The 17,462-nt window shown below is 47.1% G+C and overlaps 1 protein-coding gene across 3 annotated transcripts in view; it reads right to left on the bottom strand.

Moving 5' to 3' along the window:
* RBL1 (RB transcriptional corepressor like 1) overlaps nt 1–17,462 on the bottom strand; it is a 365,834-nt gene that overhangs the window by 161,739 nt on the left and 186,633 nt on the right. For 2 of the 3 annotated variants that reach the window (XM_029611864.1, XM_029611866.1), the window contains one exon: nt 1,357–1,491. The exons of the other annotated variant lie outside the window; for it this stretch is intronic. In XM_029611864.1, the coding sequence (XP_029467724.1) occupies nt 1,357–1,491 (135 nt within the window). The remainder of the gene's footprint in view (nt 1–1,356; nt 1,492–17,462) is intronic. 3 annotated transcript variants of the gene reach the window in all.

Raw genomic sequence — 17,462 nt, 5'->3', positions numbered from 1 at the left:
AAACACCTTCCACACTCTGACATAAGCCAGGGAAGTGAACCGCTGAATGGCCTGAATTAAGGCAGTAATAACTGTTTCTTAATACCCCTTCAATTACAACCATCTCCTATCAAAGGTCAGGCAACAAGACAAAATTGATCCGTCCAATCTGAAAAGATTGGACCCTGCCGGATCAGCCCTTGAAGATGACCTAACTTCAAAGGACTGTGAGACTTACCAAGTCTGCAAACCAGTGTCAACGTGGCTCCTCTGGCACCACTAGTATATAACAGAACTCTCGCCGGCCTCAGAAGAACCAACACTTTGATGCCTTCTGAGCTGCACTATCAACTGCTCGCCTTGGCATTCTTCCTTGTCACCATGAATTCTCACTGAGAAACTCCCCACCTGGCCTGAATTAGCTCCATAGCTTCTGGCAATAATTTCCATTTTCCCAGGTCCAACTGCTGCTGGCTGCGATAGTCCACTTGCACATTGTCTACCCTGGCTACCTGAGACGCTGCCAGTCCACCAAGAATGTTTCTGCTCAAACAAACAACCGCTGAGCCCACTGCTGTCACACTGTCTGACAAAACTCGAACTGCACGAATGATAGACCATAATGCTCGTCTGGATGACCACCAACCCTGAGCAGTCTGTCCTTGTCAGGCTGGCATCGGAGGTCACCACTCCCCTATTCAGGATCCCCAACTCCATTCCTCGCTCTAAACTGGCCCAAGAAATCCAGCACGAAGGACTGGACCTGGCTATCCCTTGAAGCAGTGTCGGGAGCTGAAATTCCTCAGGGGGCAAACTTGGGAGAGACTGTATATGTGCAAATGCCCACGGAACTAAATCCAGAACAGAAGCCATAGCGCCTGGGATTTGCAAACAACCCCACACTTTGGGTGCCAAAGCAGCAATAGATGATAAGACATGAGCCTGAAACTTCGTCACCCTCTCCGCCATGAGGAACACTCTTGCCAACCTGGTATTGAACTTTACCCCAAGATACTCCAGGGACTGGAAGGGAATAAGGCTGCTCTATGATAGGTTCATCGCCCAGCCCAGAGACTGCAACTTCTGCATCACTCGCAGCACAGAATGATGTCTTCTGACTTTGCCTCGAGGAGCTGTACCAAGAAACCTTCTCTTCATAAGGCTACAGCTACCACCATAGCTACCACCACCCATCACCTTGGTGAAGGTCCAAGGAGCAGTCGCCAATCCTAACTGCAGAGCTCCTGGAACTAAAAATGCTCACCTCGGGCCAACTGCAAAAGCTTCTGATGTCCTGAGAAGCCTCTGTCAGTCTGATGCCAGAAACTCCACTTGGCAAACTGCCACTCTTACTGATTTCATGTAATAATGAGGTACCTGGAATGCTGCACTGATCTTCTTCACATCCAGAATGGGCCATAAAGTGTCTTCTTTCTTTGACACTCCGAAATTGATTGAATATCTGCCTTTACCCCATTCCTCCGGAGGCACAGTCACCATTGGCTCCAGATGCTGAAAATTTATTTATTTATTTATGCAGTTGCACAGAAAGTAAGTTTCTATCTCTACGGTTTACATATAAATTCAAAAAATCATCGCATACTTTTGAAAGAAAAAAGTACAATAAAATCCAATATAAGGTCAGCACAAAATTCATAAAACTATTTTTCAATTATTATTAAAACTAAGACAATAAAATAAAAGATGCAGGTGCAGTAAAATCTAATGTAAGATCATCAAAGAATTCAGCTAACTAAAAGAAATGTTCCAATATTATAGCTAAAACAAAATAAGAAGAAGTGAAGATTAAGTCACTCTTGGTAATTATCATGACTCTCAGCTGTCCTCTTGGAAATTAGTCCCGTATGCTTGTTGGAAACACCACGTTTTTAGGTCTTTTTAAAATCTTTTCAGATTATGCTGTAATCTTAGATTTTGTGGCAGACTGTTCCAAAGTTTTGGTCCTGCAATTGAAATAGCCCGAACTCTAACTTCGCTGAGATAGGCAGATCTTACAGTGGGTATTGAAAGGAGACCTTTGTTGGCCGACCTTAGGTCTCGCTGAGGTATATGTAATTTAATGATTGAATTCAACCAGTCCGTCTTTTCGCCGTATACGATCTTATGAACAATGCATAGTATTTTGTGCTTTATTCTATATTCGACTGGTAGCCAATGCAGGTTTTTTAGGACTGGGGTAATATGATCTTTCTTTCTCATGTTGGTTAAGATTCGAGCTGTAACGTTTTGGAGTAACTACAGGGGACGAATGGTTGTTTTTGAGAGACCTAGCATAGTAGAATTACAGTAATCAAGTCCCGTAAATAACATTACCTGAAGAACATATCTAAAATTATCGAATGAAAGTAAAGGTTTCAAACATTTCAACAACCTTAATTTATTAAAGCCTTCTTTTACTCTTTTGGATATATGGGCTTTAAAATTTAGTTCATAATCCATAAAAAGTCCTAAATTCCTAGCTACATCCACTAACTTAAAACATGCTTTGTTATCAAGAGTGATCACTTTCTTCTCTGAATTAACATTTTTTCTATCTAAGATCATAAAAACAGATTTATCTAAATTAAAAATCAATTTCATTTGGCGAGTAGTTGACCAATAAATTTTAAATACATTTCAACTATCTTAAAAGTGGCTTCTATATTGTTTCAATCGGAAATAGAAGCTGAATATCATCTGCAAAGATGAAATAAGTTAAACTAAGACCGGTTAGCAAGTGACACAACGGGAGCAAATATATATTAAAAAGGGTGGCCGATAAGGCTGAACCCTGTGGGACTCCTGTTGATAGATTTATCTTTTCTGAAGTACTATCTTTGATCTTCACAGTGAAAGTTCTATTATCTAAAAATGATTTAAACCATTTTAATGTGATGTTAGTTAGTCCAATATCTTGTAACCTATTAAGAAGAATATTGTAGTCTACCGTATCAAATGCAGCTGAAAGACAAGCAGGAAACTTTGACCTCTGTCGAACCCCCTGAGAACCGTATCTGACAAGGAAAATAGCAGTGTCTCGGTGCTATATAATTTATGAAACCCGTGTTGTGACGAATATAAAACCTCATTAATTTCCAAATACTCACCTGTCTATTGACTACTTTCTCAATTAGTTTGGCCAACAATGGTAAATGTGAAATTGGTCTATAGTTTAAATTGGTAGGATCTAAGTCTGTTTGTTTCAAGATAGGCTTTACTATTGCGTTCTTTAGCATAGTGGGTATATTTCCTTCATTCTGGGATTGGTTCACCGTAGCTACTAAGAAAGGATTGATTATTTCTACACATTGCTTAAGGGCTATTGTATTAATCGCGTCTAATGGGTGATTAGCTAGATTTAATTTCCGTATCAGGCTTTCGATTTCCATCTTCATAGTGTTTTCAAATTTAGACCAGGATGGTATGTCTCTTTCGGGCATATTAATTGTTTGTTTTGGAATGTGATCTAGAGTCTCAATAAGGTTATCTACTTTGCTCTTAAAGAATAATGCCATTTCATTACAACAAAATTCAGGCAGTGCTTCACACCTAGAGGGATCACTAGTAAGTTTGGTAACAATCTCAAATAAAGCTTTGGGATTGTTTGAAAATAGGAAAATTAGTTCTTACCTGTTAATTTTCGTTCCTGTAGTACCACGGATCAGTCCAGACTGTGGGTTGAGCCTCCTTTCCAGCAGGTGGAGACAGACTAAAACTAAAAGGATATCCTATATGAGGATAGAGCCTATCCTGTAACCCTTCAGTATAACCACTGTCAAAGCAGAAAACACTAAAACCAGAGAGGATCAAGCAAGCAACCATAAAGCTCAATGGAGCAACTGTAGAACAATGTAATAAACATGGTATAGCTATATGCGCTTGCATATACTTGGTGTTTAAACGACCAAGGCTTCCGGTGTAATTGCTCAGTATTCTTGCACAAAAATGAAGTATTAGAATCTGCGAATCTGCAAGAAACAAGCTTTGAGAGGACAGAAAGAAAGACAGACAGGGAAGGGCATCTGGACTGATCCGTTGTACTACAGGAACGAAAATTAACAGGCAAGAACTAATTTTCCTTTCCCTGTACGTAGCCGGATCAGTCCAGACTGTGGGATGTACCAAAGCTTCCCTAAACCGGGTGGGACAGAGACAGTCCCGCTCAAAGCACTTGCCGCCCAAAGGAACCAAAAACCGGAGCTTGCACATCCAGACGGTAGTGTCGAGCAAAAGTATGCAAGGACGTCTATGTGGCGGCCCTGCAAATCTCCTGCGGAGAGACCGATTGGCTCTCCGTCCAGGAAGTAGCTTGAGAACGCAGCGAATGAGCCTTTAGGCCCTCGGGAACCGCCCGATCTTGGCAAAGATAGGCCGAGGAGATCGCTTCTTTCAACCACCGCGCGATAGTGGTCTTAGAAGCCTGCTTACCCCAATTAGGCCCACTCCAGAGGACAAAAAGATGGTCCGAGACCCGAAAGTCATTGGTAACCTGGAGATAGCGAAGTAGAACCCGTTTGACATCCAGCTTACGGAGATCGCCCCCAGTCGTACCCACAATCTCCTCTGGGGAAAACGCAGGGAGTTCTACCGACTGATTGACATGGAAGTTGGAAACAACCTTTGGCAAAAAAGAAGGGACCGTCGTGAGGGATACCCCTGAATCGGAGAAACGCAAAAATGGTTCCCGACAGGACAACGCTTGAATCTCTGAGATCCGTCGAGTGGAAGAGATAGCGACCAGAAAAACAGTCTTAAGCGTAAGATCTTTCAGCGTAGTGCGACAGAGAGGTTCGAACGGAGCAGCACAGAGGGCCCGAAGGACCAGGTTTAGACTCCACGATGGGCAAGTGGTACGAGAGGGCGGGCGAAGGTGTTTGACGCCCTTCAAGAACCGGATCACGCCCAGGTGGCCCGCCAAGGGATGACCATCTATCCGACCCAGAAGAGAACCGAGAGCGGAGACTTGCATGTGCAGAGAACTGAAGGAAAGGCCCTTGGAAAGACCCTTCAGAAGGAAAGAAAGAACCAACGAAACTGGGGCGGAGCATGCTGCGACACCCAACTCCGCATAAACGGATTCAAAAACCTTCCAGATATGCATGTAAGCCAGAGAAGTCGACTGCTTTCGGGCGCGCAGTAAGGGGGAGATGACCTCCTCCTTGTAGCCCTTATGCCTCAGGCGTCGCTGTTCAAAAGCCAGGCCGCTAGACAGAAGCGATCGGCCTGGTCAAAAAATACAGGCCCCTGCCGAAGTAGGCAAGGGAGATGACCTAGCCGAAGAGGGCCATCTGTCGCCAGGTTGATGAGATCCGCGAACCACGGCCTTCGTGGCCACTCGGGCACCACCAGAATCACGGGTCCCCAGTGGAGCTCTATTCTTCTGAGAACTTTTCCCACCAGGGGCCACGGAGGAAACACGTACTGAAGAACGTCCTCCGGCTGAAGAACCGATTTGCCTTGGCATTGCACAAGGTCGCCATGAGGTCCAGGTGGGGGGGGCCCCACCTGTCGAGAATCAGAGTCATGGCTGTGTCCGAGAGTTCCCACTCCCCCGGATCGAGCGATTGACGATTGAGGAAATTGGCCTGAACATTCTCCTTTCCCGCGATGTGGGAGGCAGCTAGGCATTGTAGATGCCGTTCCACCCATGCAAAGAGACGATTGGCTTCTAGGGCCACCAGGGGGCTGCTGGTGTCTCCCTGGTGATTGATGTAAGCCACGGTGGTGGAGTTGTCGGACAGTACCCTGACCGCTTTGCCTCTTATCAAGGGAAGAAACTCCTGAAGAGCCAAGCATACCGCCCGAGTCTCTAACCGATTGATGATTAAGGGGATGGAACAGCTCCCCTATGAGGAAAGACTAAAGAGGTTAGGACTTTTCAGCATGGAGAAGAGACGGCTGAGGGGGGATATGATAGAGGTGTTTAAAATCATGAGAGGTCTAGAACAGGTAAATGTGAATCAGTTATTTACTCTTTCAGATAATAGAAGGTCTAGGGGGCACTCCATGAAGTTAGCATGGGGCACATTTAAAACTAATCTGAGAAAGTTCTTTTTCACTCAATGCACAATTAAACTCTGGAGTCTGTTGCCAGGGGATGTGGTTAGTGTAGCTGGGTTTAAAAAAGGTTTGGATAAGTTCTTGGAGGAGAAGTCCATTACCTGCTATTAATTAAGTTGACTTAGAAAATAGCCACTGCTATTACTAGCAGCAGTAACATGGGATAGACTTAGTTTTTGGGAATTTGCCAGGTTATTATGGCCTGGATTGGCCACTGTTGGAAACAGGATGCTGGGCTTGATTGACCCTTGGTCTGACCCAGCATGGCATGTTCTTATAGTCTTCTTATGGTCTTAATCGGCGACCAGATCCCCTGGGTGGATTGGGAGAGACAGACCGCACCCCAGCCCGACAAGCTGGCGCCCGTGGTTACTATCGTCCACTGTGGAGCTTGGAGAGGCATTCCCTGAAGCAGATGAGGAAGCGAAAGCCACCACTGCAAGTCGGCGACTGTAGGTCCAAGGACGGGAGGACTATGTGAAACTGTTCCGACACCGGATGCCAGCGAGATAGCAACGCTTTCTGTAACGGTCGCATATAAGCAAAGGCCCAGGGGACTAGGTCGATGGTGGAAGCCATGGATCCCAGGACCTGCAGATAGTCCCAGGCCGTTGGGAGAGGAAACAAAATCAGAGTTTGAATCTGGTCGATCAGCTTGAGAGCCCGTGCACGAGGCAAGAAGACCTTGCCCAATCGGGTGTCGAAGTGGGCTCCCAGGAACTCTAACTCCTAGGAGGGCTGAAGGTTGCTCTTGGAGAAATTGACTATCCAACCGAGTGACGAGAGGAGGGCTAAGACGCGATCTACCGCTTGACGGCAGAGAGCCACCGACTTGGCCCTGACGAGCCAGTTGTCCAGGTAGGGGTGAACCAGAATTCCTTCCCGGCGAAGAGCAGCCGCCGCCACCACTACCATGACCTTGGTGAAGGTGCGAGGTGCGGTTGCGAGGCCAAAGGGAAGCGCCCGAAACTGGAAATCCTGGTTGAGTACATGGAAACGAATATACTTCTGGTAGTCGCGGTGAATCGGAATATGGAAGTACGCCTCTGCAAGATCGAGTGAAGCGAGGAAATCAGGTGAAAAATCTCTTAACATATCATTGATTATTATTGTTTTCTTTACAATTGCTTGTATGTTTTTAACAGTATGAAAGACAACATTAAACAGTTACTCATCAGATTCAAACTTTTTGTATCTATATTAACTAGATTCGAATTCAGTTCTTTTTTCATTTTTACTGTTCGTTTTAGTGGCGGATAGTTCCTGTCCAAATTATAATCTACCATATGGTTTCTTTGGTTAATTATGACTGGGATCTTTTTGATTGAAAATAGTTGACCTGTCGATAGCGCTGAATTCATTTCTTGATTTCTTAGCCTTGGTGCTGCCAAAGGGGCATGCCCCTTTGTCACGCTCCTTCGGCTCGCGGCGCCTGCGGTTCCCTGCCCCGCTCTTGTAACCCCCTCGACTCCCTTAGATGATGTCACTGGGCGGAGGCAGGCTCACAGGAGGGAAACAGAGTGGCGCGAAGAGGATAGGAACCGGAGCGACAGATGAAAACAGCTAATAATCCAAGAAGCAGAGGCCTCGATGGTCCAGAGGCAAGGCAGCAGCAGGTAAACATAGGAGAGTCACTCTCCGGTTCCCTGCGACGCTCTTGTAATCCCCTCGATGCTCTTAGATGACATCACTGGGCGGAGACAGGCTAATGGGGGGGAAACAGAGTGGCGCGCAGAGGATAGGAACCGAAGCGGCAGATGAAAACAGCTAATAATCCAAGAGGCAGAGGCCTCGATGGTCCGGAGACAAGGCAGCGTCTCTCTTTACTCATAAGCAAAATCTTAGGTGAAAACGCCTCATCATGCCCAGTACCCATTGGTCCAAAGACCTTGGTCCATTCCTCATAACAAAGGGCCAATCTCCCTCCGACCACCCCTTTTTTTTTTTTTTTTTTTTTTGAGTAGAGTGGACCAGCGTCCCTTTATTGTGCAGCCTTACTGCCTCCGGCCTCTTGACCGGAATTATCCCAGGTGGAATTACGCAGACCCCGAAAGGACTGCTGCCGCCGTGATCCTTGCTTCTGAGATGAGAAAGCCCTCCTCTATTGGAGCGATACCCTCTCTTTGGCTTATCTTCAGGCAACTTTAGCCCTTTGGACTCCCCGAAAAGGTTTACTAGTTGCTCCAGATCCTAGCTGCACACTAACCTCCCCTTAAAGAGATCACTGAGCTGGGACTTGGACAAGATTTCTGTTGACGAATTGCGTAACCAAAGAAAACATCTAGCTGATAACGCTAACACCATAATCCCACTGATGTCCAAAACAGATCATAGGGCGCATACGCCACATAAGCCATGGCTGCCTCTAGACATGCCACTTGCCTGGCGGAGGCAGAGGAAACCTGTCCTTTTACCTGCAATCTCTGCACCCACCACAGTCAGTCCCACATGCCCAAGATTGGCACCTCAAATATCCTATTTAGGTGGATCAGCAACTTTCACTCATGAGCAACCTCCAGTGGGGCCGAATGCTCCACCCAGCTGGTTTTCTTTGCAACCATGCAAACCGAAGTATCAGCCTCCAGCAGGGGATAGAGCTTAGCCGCAGCTCTCCCCACCTTCAGTCCCTCTTGTGCAGTATCCCACTCCCAGAGAACCAATTTCTTTATTGGTCTATGGAACGGAAAGACTTTGGTGGGCTCCCGCAGGCCTTCCCTGATGGGATCTCCCCCTTCATGGTTGGACCCCAGCTGAGAAATTTCATCTCCTAACTGTTCCAGCACATGTGGGATCAAAGGCCACAGCTTGCCCTTCCTGAACCACCTTAACCCTGGCTGCCCCTGAAGGACTCCCTCCAGGGCTATCATCTTGACCTCTGAACCCCTGAGAGATTCACGTCATCATTCTGATGACCTTGAGGGTCTAGCAGACAGAAAAAAAGTACTCGACCCTCGCCAAGAATCTCGCCTGCCCACCTAAGCCTGTCACTGGGGCCCCAGAGGAGCCTGAAGCATACTTTAGGTACATACACGTCTCTCTCCAGGCCTTGTAGCCCTTGCTGCGTCTCGCGGCTGCAACCATTATGTGCGCACTTCCCACATTGTGCGCTTATACTTAGATGCATACTCTTCTCCCCACTGGCCTTGCAGTACTTTCTGCGTCCCACAGCTGCCATCATTATGCACGCATCTACCACATCATGCGCTTACATTTAGGCATGTACTCTTCTCCCCACCAGCCTTGCAGCACTTGCCATGTCCCACGGCCACTGCCATTATGAGTACGCTTTGCGCTCGTCGAGCCAGATGCACCTCATGCTTGACGGGAAATTGCCAGTCAACAGGCCATACTGAAACACCCCACCAACCCGGGTGCTCAAGGGCCTTGAACACTCGCTCTCCTGCTTCTCCCTCAGCTATCTCACGACCAGCCGATCAGCATCTGTATCCACACTGCCTTCATTTTTTTTTTTTAGGACGACAGGCCTACAAAAATACCCCCCAGAAAAAAAGAAAAAGAATACTTTCCTGATGGTGATTCAGATGCCGAAGGGCAAGGAGGAGCAGTCCAAAGGCAAGGAGGGAGCCAGAACCGCCAGCTTTCAGTCCCCTCATTGACTTCAGGCTGAGCTAAACCAGGGATACCAACCTCCTTGCTTGCCCTGTTCCACATGAGGGATGACCTACGAAGCTGCCTAACACCTCAGGGAGCCCACACAAGAATCCTGTTCTCTCTCCTTTTCTTTTTTTTTTTTAATCTAATTCTCCAGGCTGCAGGATTTTCACCTCTACCATTTGCTGGAGTCAGAGAAATACTGAGGGACTCCAGGTGGCACTCTAGCTTACATAGCAGTATCAGAAAAGTTTTGTTCTCTGACCCCATCTGCTGGTAGAGATGCAAAACCCACTTGTCTGGACTGATGTGGGGTATGAACAGGAATGACTGTGCTATTCTGTGATGCATTAAATAGTTTAATTTGAAACATATTAAAAATAACAGATGTGTTTTGTCCGATCACTCAAAGTTTTATGCTAGGGTTATGTAAAAGAAAATTAGTTCTTACCTGATCATTTTCATTCCTGTAGTACCACGGATCAGTCCAAACCATGGGTTATGCCTCCCTTCCAGCAGGTGGAGACAGAGATAAACTTCAAAGGCACCTCAGTTAAGCCAGTGTGCCTCCTGCATCCCTTCAGTATATCGAATATCAAAGCAGAATAGGACTAGCAATGAATCAAGCAAGAACAGAACTGTAAACATGAACGCATAAACATGAAAACTGTAGCTTTCTTTCTTAGAATGCTGCAATAATACAAATGAAACTTGCATGTGCAGACTGTATAGATCACCCTGTTACCCATTCCCAGTCTATGGGCGGGCGTTTGGACTGATCCGTGGTACTACAGGAACGAAAATTATCAGGTAAGAACTAATTTTCTTTTCCCTGTAATTACCTGGATCAGTCCAAACCATGGGATGTACCAGAACTTCCCTAAACCGGGTGGGACCTCGTAAGGCCCGTGCGCAATACACCACTGCCAAAGTCTCCAGGAACCTGAACGTCCAAGCGGTAGTGGCGAGCAAAATTATGTAGCATCTTCCAAGTAGCAGCTCTGCAAATCTCTTGAGGCGATACCAACTGGCATTCGGCCCACGAAGCTGCTTGTGAACGAACCGAATGGACCTTCAGGCCTCCCTTTACAAATGTATGCAGACGATATGGCTTCTCTTAGCCATCGAGCAATCATTGTTTTAGACACCTTGTGCCCCTTCTTGGGACCGCTCCATAAGACAAACAAATGATCTGAAAGTCTGAAAGAATTAGTGACCTCCAAGTAACGCAGCAAGGCATGCCGAACATCGAGCCAATGAAGCTCTCATAGAAACATAGGAGTGACGGCAGAAGAAGACCAAACGGCCCATCCAGTCTGCCCAGCAAGCTTTCACACCTATTTGTTTTCATACTTATCTGTTACTCTGACCGCTGAGGTCAGGGCCCTTATTGGTAACTTTTTGGTTCCAATTCCCTTCCACCCCCACCATCGATGCAGCCAGCAGTGCTGGAGCTGCATCTAAGTGAAGAATCTAGCTAATTTGTTTGGGGTAGTAATCGCCGTAATAAGCAAGCTACTCCCGTTTGTTTACCCTGCCTGTGCAATTCAGTCCTTGTTAGTTGTCTGAATATAAATCCTCTTTACTTCATTCCCCCCCTGTTGAAGCAGTGAGCTGCGCTGGATATGTATTCCAAGTGAAGTATCATGCTTAACTGATTCGGGGTAATAGCCACCGTAACAAGCAAGCTACACCCATGCTTATTTGTTTACCCAGACTATGTAATTCATTCCTTGTCGGTTGATGCTGAATATAAATCATCTTTTCTTCATTTTCCCTGCCATTGAAGCAGAGAGCTATGCTGGATGTGCATTGAAAGTGAAGTATCAGGCTTATTTGGTTTGGGGTAGTAACCACCGTAACAAGCAAGCTACTCCCCTGCTTTTTTGTGGATGCAAATCCTTTTTTCCACATTTCCTCTTGCCGTTGAAGCATAGAGCAATGTTGGAGTTGCATTAACTGTGTGTATGTTTATTGAATAAGGATATTAATCTCCAGGTAGTAGCTGTCATTCCCGCAAGCAAGCCACACCCTCGCCTCTTCTCTTCATTCACATCCTCTAGACTTTATGGATCCACAGTGTTTATCCCACGCCCCTTTGAAATCCTTCACAGTTTTGGTCTTCACCACTTCCTCCGGAAGGGCATCCACCACCCTCTCCGTGAAGAAATACTTCCTGACATTGGTTCTGAGTCTTCCTCCCTGGAGTTTTAAATCGTGACCTCTGGTTCTGCTGATTTTTTTTGCAACGGAAAAGGTTTGTCGTTGTCTTTGGATCATTAAAACCTTTCAAGTATCTGAAAGTTTGAATCATATCACCCCTGCTCCTCCTTTCCTCCAGGGTGTACATATTTAGATTCTTCAATCTCTAAATATGTACACCCTGGAGGAATGCTGTACATGCATGCTATACATCATTTGGAGGAATGCTGTACATGCATGCTGTACATCATTTGACAAATCGGGAAAGGCCGGAAGCTCAACCGATTGACTTAAATGGAAAGATGAGACCACCTTGGGTAAAAAGGACGGTACCGTACGCAGAGAAACTTCCGAATCCGAAATCCTCAAAAAAGGTTCCCTACAGGAGAGAGCCTGTAACTCAGAAACTCTGCGAGCTGAACAGATAGCCACCAAAAACACCGTTTTCAAGGTGAGGTCTTTCAACGTTACAGTTTTAAGAGATTCAAATGGCGGACCACAAAAAAAACGAAGAACCAGATTAAGGCTCCAAGAAGGACAAACCGGATGGACCGGGGGCTTCAGATGCTGTACTCCTCTGAGGAAACGCACCACATCTGGATGCGACGCCACCAAGCTACCAACCAAGGAACCGAGGGCCGCCACCTGAACCCGAAGGGAATTGAAGTACAAACCCTTGGGCCAAACCATCTTGCAAAAAAAAAATTTAGCATCTGAGCAATCATAGCATGCCTGGGCAGAATCTCTCTCTCCCGGCACCACGTCTCAAAAACTCTCCATACCCTGATGTAAGATAGGGAAGTAGATGTTTTTCTGGCTTGTAGCAAGTTAGTGATAACCTCCTCTGAATATCCTTTCTTCCTCAATCTCCTCCTTTCAAAAGCCAAGCCGCTAGACAGAAGCAAGCTGCCTGGTCGAAATATATAGGCCCTTGATGGAGTAGACGCGAAAGATGCCCGAGCCACAGCGGTCCTTCCATGGCCAGATTGATAAGATCCGCACACCACAGACGTTGGGGCCACTTGGGAGCCACTAGGATTACCCTTCCTGGGTGACCCTCTATCCTGCGAAGCACCTTGCCCACTAGAGGCCAAGGAGGGAACACATACAAGAGAACTGAGGTTGGCTAGGGAAGTACTAGCGTATTGACCCCTCTGTGCTGTGATCTCTTCTGCGACTGAAGAAGCGAGGAGCCTTGGCATTGTCCCTCGTTGCCATCAGGTCCATGTGGGGAGTCCCCCACCTGTGAGAGATGAGGTCCATTGCCTCGTCCGAGAGCTCCCACTCTCCTGGATCTATGTGCCTCAGACTGAGGAAGTCCGCTTGTATGTTGTCATCCCGGCGATGTGTGAGGCTGCTAGCATCACAAGATTCTGCTCCACCCAAGTCATGAGCAACTCCGCCTTGTCGGCTACTGTTTGACTTCTAGTGCCTCCCTGACGATTGATATAGGCCACTGTCGTCGTATTGTCTGAGAGAATCTGAACCCCTGGTGGCAGAAGAATGGGAGAAATTGTTGCAAAGCCAAGCGAACCACTCTGGTCTCTAGGCGATTGATCGACCATCCGAACTCCTCCGGGGACCAACTGCCTTGCACAGAATGATATTGGCAGACAGCTCTCCAGCTGGAGAGGCTGGCTTCCGTAGTCACCACTGTCCATCTCAGAATCTGCAGATCCATTCCTCGAGACAGGTTGTGCGGGCAAAGCCACCACCCAAGACTGGACTTGGCGTGATCGGTGAGTGGAAGAGGGAACTGAAAATTCTCCAATTTGGGATCCCACCGGGAAAGTAATGCTCGTTTTAACGGTCTCATATCAGCAAAAGCCCAAGGAACCACCTCCAGAGTGGATGCCATCGAACCAAGCACCTGAAGGTAGTCCCACGCCTTGGGCAAGGGAAGATCCAACAAGTGCTGAACTTGGTCCATCAGTTTGTTTCTCCGGTCGGCGGAAGAAAAACTTCCGACTGCGGTGTCGAACCTGGCTCCCAGAAATTCCAGTGACTGAGAGGGAACTAGGTTACTCTTGGCCTGATTGATGACCCAACCAAGGGATTCCAGAAGAGTGGTCACCTTGCGGATCTCCTCCACACAGCCATCCCTGGACTTCTCACTGATAAGCCAATCGTTCAGGTATGGGTGAATAAGCAGGCCTTGCCTCCGGAGAAACACCGCCACCACCACCATGACCTTGGTGAACATCTGAGGCGCGGTTGCAAGCCCGAAGGGTAGCGCGCAGAATTGGTACTGCATTCCCAGGATCATAAATCGAAGAAACTTTTGATGATCTTCGCGTATGGGAATGTGCAAGTATGCCTCCATCAGATCCAGAGAGGCCAGGAATTCCCCCTTGCGAACCGCCGCAATGACGGATCGCAGGGAATCCATACGAAAGTGTGACACCTTGAAAGACTTGTTTACCTTCTAGAGGTCCAAAATTGGCCGAAAGGACCCCTTTTTCTTTGGAAAGTAAATGGAGTACCTCCCTTTCCCCCAGTGCCCTGGGGAGACCAGCTTCACCTCTCCCAGAGCCAGTAGGCGCTCGAAAGTCTGACAAACAATCTGCCGTTTGACTTATGGGCTGCAAGGAGATATTAAGTAGAAGTTTCTTAGAAGCCGAGCAAATTCCAAAGCGTAGTCTCGTTCGATTATGCTTAGCACCCATTGATCGGAAGTAATGTTGGCCCACGACTCGTAAAATCGGGACAGGCGACCCCCTACCCGAGGGATCGAGGGATGGGCCGGCCCCATCTCATTGTGTATTCTTGGAAGTGGGAGAGGAGGCACCACCCTCTCGGAAGGCTTTACGCCCCCGAAAGGACGAAGACCAGGCTTGGTTCCCGGGTACTGCTTGCCGTGGACTGGCTGCTTGCTGCCTGTCATGCCGAAATCTTCGCTGTCCCCAAAAGTGAGAGCGGGATGAAGGAAAACCTCTGGAGGGTTTCAATCTGTCCTCTGGCAATTTGTGAACCTTGTTCTCCCCCAGGGACTTGATCAACTGCTCCAAATCCTCCCCGAACAAAAAGCTCCCTTTAAATGGCATAGCACAAGCTGGGCCTTGGAGGAAACATCAGCTGACCAGTTCCAGAGCCACAAAAGCCTTCTTGCCGACACCGCCAATGACAGAGCATGAGAAGAGCTGCAGATCAGGTCATATAGTGCACCTGCCCCATATGCCACTGCAGCTTCCAAATGCTGCACCTGTTCAGACTCCGCTGGAGGGAGATCATCCCGAGACGTGAGCAACTGCTGTACCCAGCACAGGCTCGCATGCAGCATATAACTGCTACACACCGCCATCCGGATACCCAGGGCCAACACCTCAAAAATGCATTTGAGCAGCACTTCCAGCTTGCGGTCCTGCAGGTCCTTGAGAGCCGTTGAGCCTGCTACCGGGATCGTGGTTCTTCTGACAACCGCCGAAACCGAAGCATCCACCTTAGGAGACTGCAATAGATTCAAAAAATCATCCACTAAGGGATAAAGCTTATCCATGACTCGTCCAACCCGCAGACCAGCATCCAGAGCATCCCACTCCCTGGTCATCAGCTGCTACAACATGGTATGGACCGGAAAAACCCGGGTCTGTGTTCGAAATCCTGCTAGGACTAGGTTCACCGCGTCCTGCAGCGGAGCAAGTGGGGGGGGAACTCCACCCCGAGCTCAGAAAGAACTCCAGGAATGAGAGGCTCTAATTCCTCTCTCTGAAACAGGCAGACCACCTTAGGGTCATCGCAATCCAGGGGATTCTGTTTCCCCTGATCCTCATTCAATACCACCCCCCCCCCCGTGGGGGGGGGTGGAGGGGCCCTGCATCAGCTGCCGCATGTCCCGGCACCATCGGGGCGGCAGAGCCATCTGAAGCCACAGTGCCTTTTAAACTGTCTACCCTTAAAGATGCGGGTCTGTCCGTGCGCTTGGCTATCTTGGGAGCCGGTCCCTGCACAGGTCTCACAGGCAAAGCAGCAGCTTGCGGAGACCTGGAAGCCAAAAATGCTTTGTGCAAAAGGAGGACAACATCTAAAGAAAAAGAATCAGGATCAACATCCTGTCTCCCTTGGATAAATCCTGGTCCTAATCAAACAAATCATCAGGACTGGCAGGGATCGGTGACAAGGCTGGAGGAAACAGTCCCTCCCCCATAGCATCAGCCTGAGCTGCTGCACATGTGCTTAAGATGGCTGCTGTCCCTGCACTGAGAGAAAAGGGATCAGCACTGAAATCGCGCTGAGCAGGGCGTTTGGAAGCCCCTCGAGGCTTGGGCAATGCTGCAGACCCTGAAAAGGAGCTGCCTTACCCACCAGGTAAGCATCGGGAGCAAATCCCAGCTCTAGAAAGCTGCGCGGTGGCTTCACCACATGCTACACAAAAAGATGGCCGCAGCAACTTGATTTTTTTTTTTAAAGCCAAAGCAGCCCAGGGTAAGAGAGGGACTGGGCCACCAGTAATCACTTACCCTGTTTCTTATCTGCCTGGAGCCCTGCGGGGTTACCAACCCCAGCTCCTTTAACCTGCCACCAGAGAGGATGACCCCGCAGGATCTAATAACCCTCTGGGAGGATAGAGAAACTTCTCCAGTAAAAAGAACTGTCTTTTTTTTTTTTTTTTTTTTTTTAAACTTGCTTGATTCAGAACTTATAGCTAGTTTACTTTTAGATAAATTTAAGGGATAGCCTACACCCCAGAAACAGGGCAAGACTGCAGAGTTTGCACGACCTCTATCTGCTGGAGACAGAGAAAAACAGAAGGGATGCAGGAGGCACACCGGATTAACTGAGGGTGCCTTTGAATTTTATCTCTGTCTCCACCTGCTGGAAAGGAGGCATAACCCATGGTTTGGACTGATCCGGGTACGTACAGGGAAACTATAAATTTTACCTGTTCTGTGGGCTAGGAGTGTATATTTCATCTAGTTTGATTTCTCATTGTCCTTATGTCTAATAGCACTTTCAGGATAATTAGTTTTTAGATTATAGAAATAAATTAAATGTTTTATATTATGTTAATTGATATTTTATTAGCAGTGACTTGGCTTCTGGTTGGGCATTTATCCTTCTTAATATAGTTTTGTTAGTTTTAACTTTTATTTTAAGAATTCTATTTTATAGTTTTAAATGTTATATAAGATTATTTTATGCATTAGCATGTGTTTTTATTATGTATTATATTATTTGTCCTGTTGGAAACTGCTCTGAAGACCAGCAAAGTAGTTGTTTATAGATTATAGAGGATACCTTAGTCTAATGAGTATTTCAAGATGCAAGCTTTAGAGACTAGTTTCTGCAAAACTCTGCATCTTAAACATGTTAGCATAATAAAGGAATTCATATCTGTCCTATATTTTCTAAATCTAGATTGTAAGCTCTTTGCATTAGGGATTCTCAACCAATCTATTTCACCTCTTTATGATGTGTCTTGGTTTTTATGTTACTTTTTTTTTAATTTTTAGCCTGCCTCTCTAAATAATGCTCAAGGTATAGTATTCAGATAATACAGGTCCCTGCCCAAACACTTACAGTCTAAGTGGATATATGAAGCAATGGAAGATAAAGTGACTTGCACAAGATCACAAGCTGTGTTGGGGGGGGGGGGGGGGGGGGGGGGGGGG

The sequence above is a fragment of the Rhinatrema bivittatum genome, chromosome 8 (genome assembly GCF_901001135.1).
Source record: "Rhinatrema bivittatum chromosome 8, aRhiBiv1.1, whole genome shotgun sequence".
Lineage (NCBI taxonomy): Eukaryota > Metazoa > Chordata > Amphibia > Gymnophiona > Rhinatrematidae > Rhinatrema > Rhinatrema bivittatum.
This window is presented reverse-complemented; position numbering and strand designations above follow the sequence as displayed.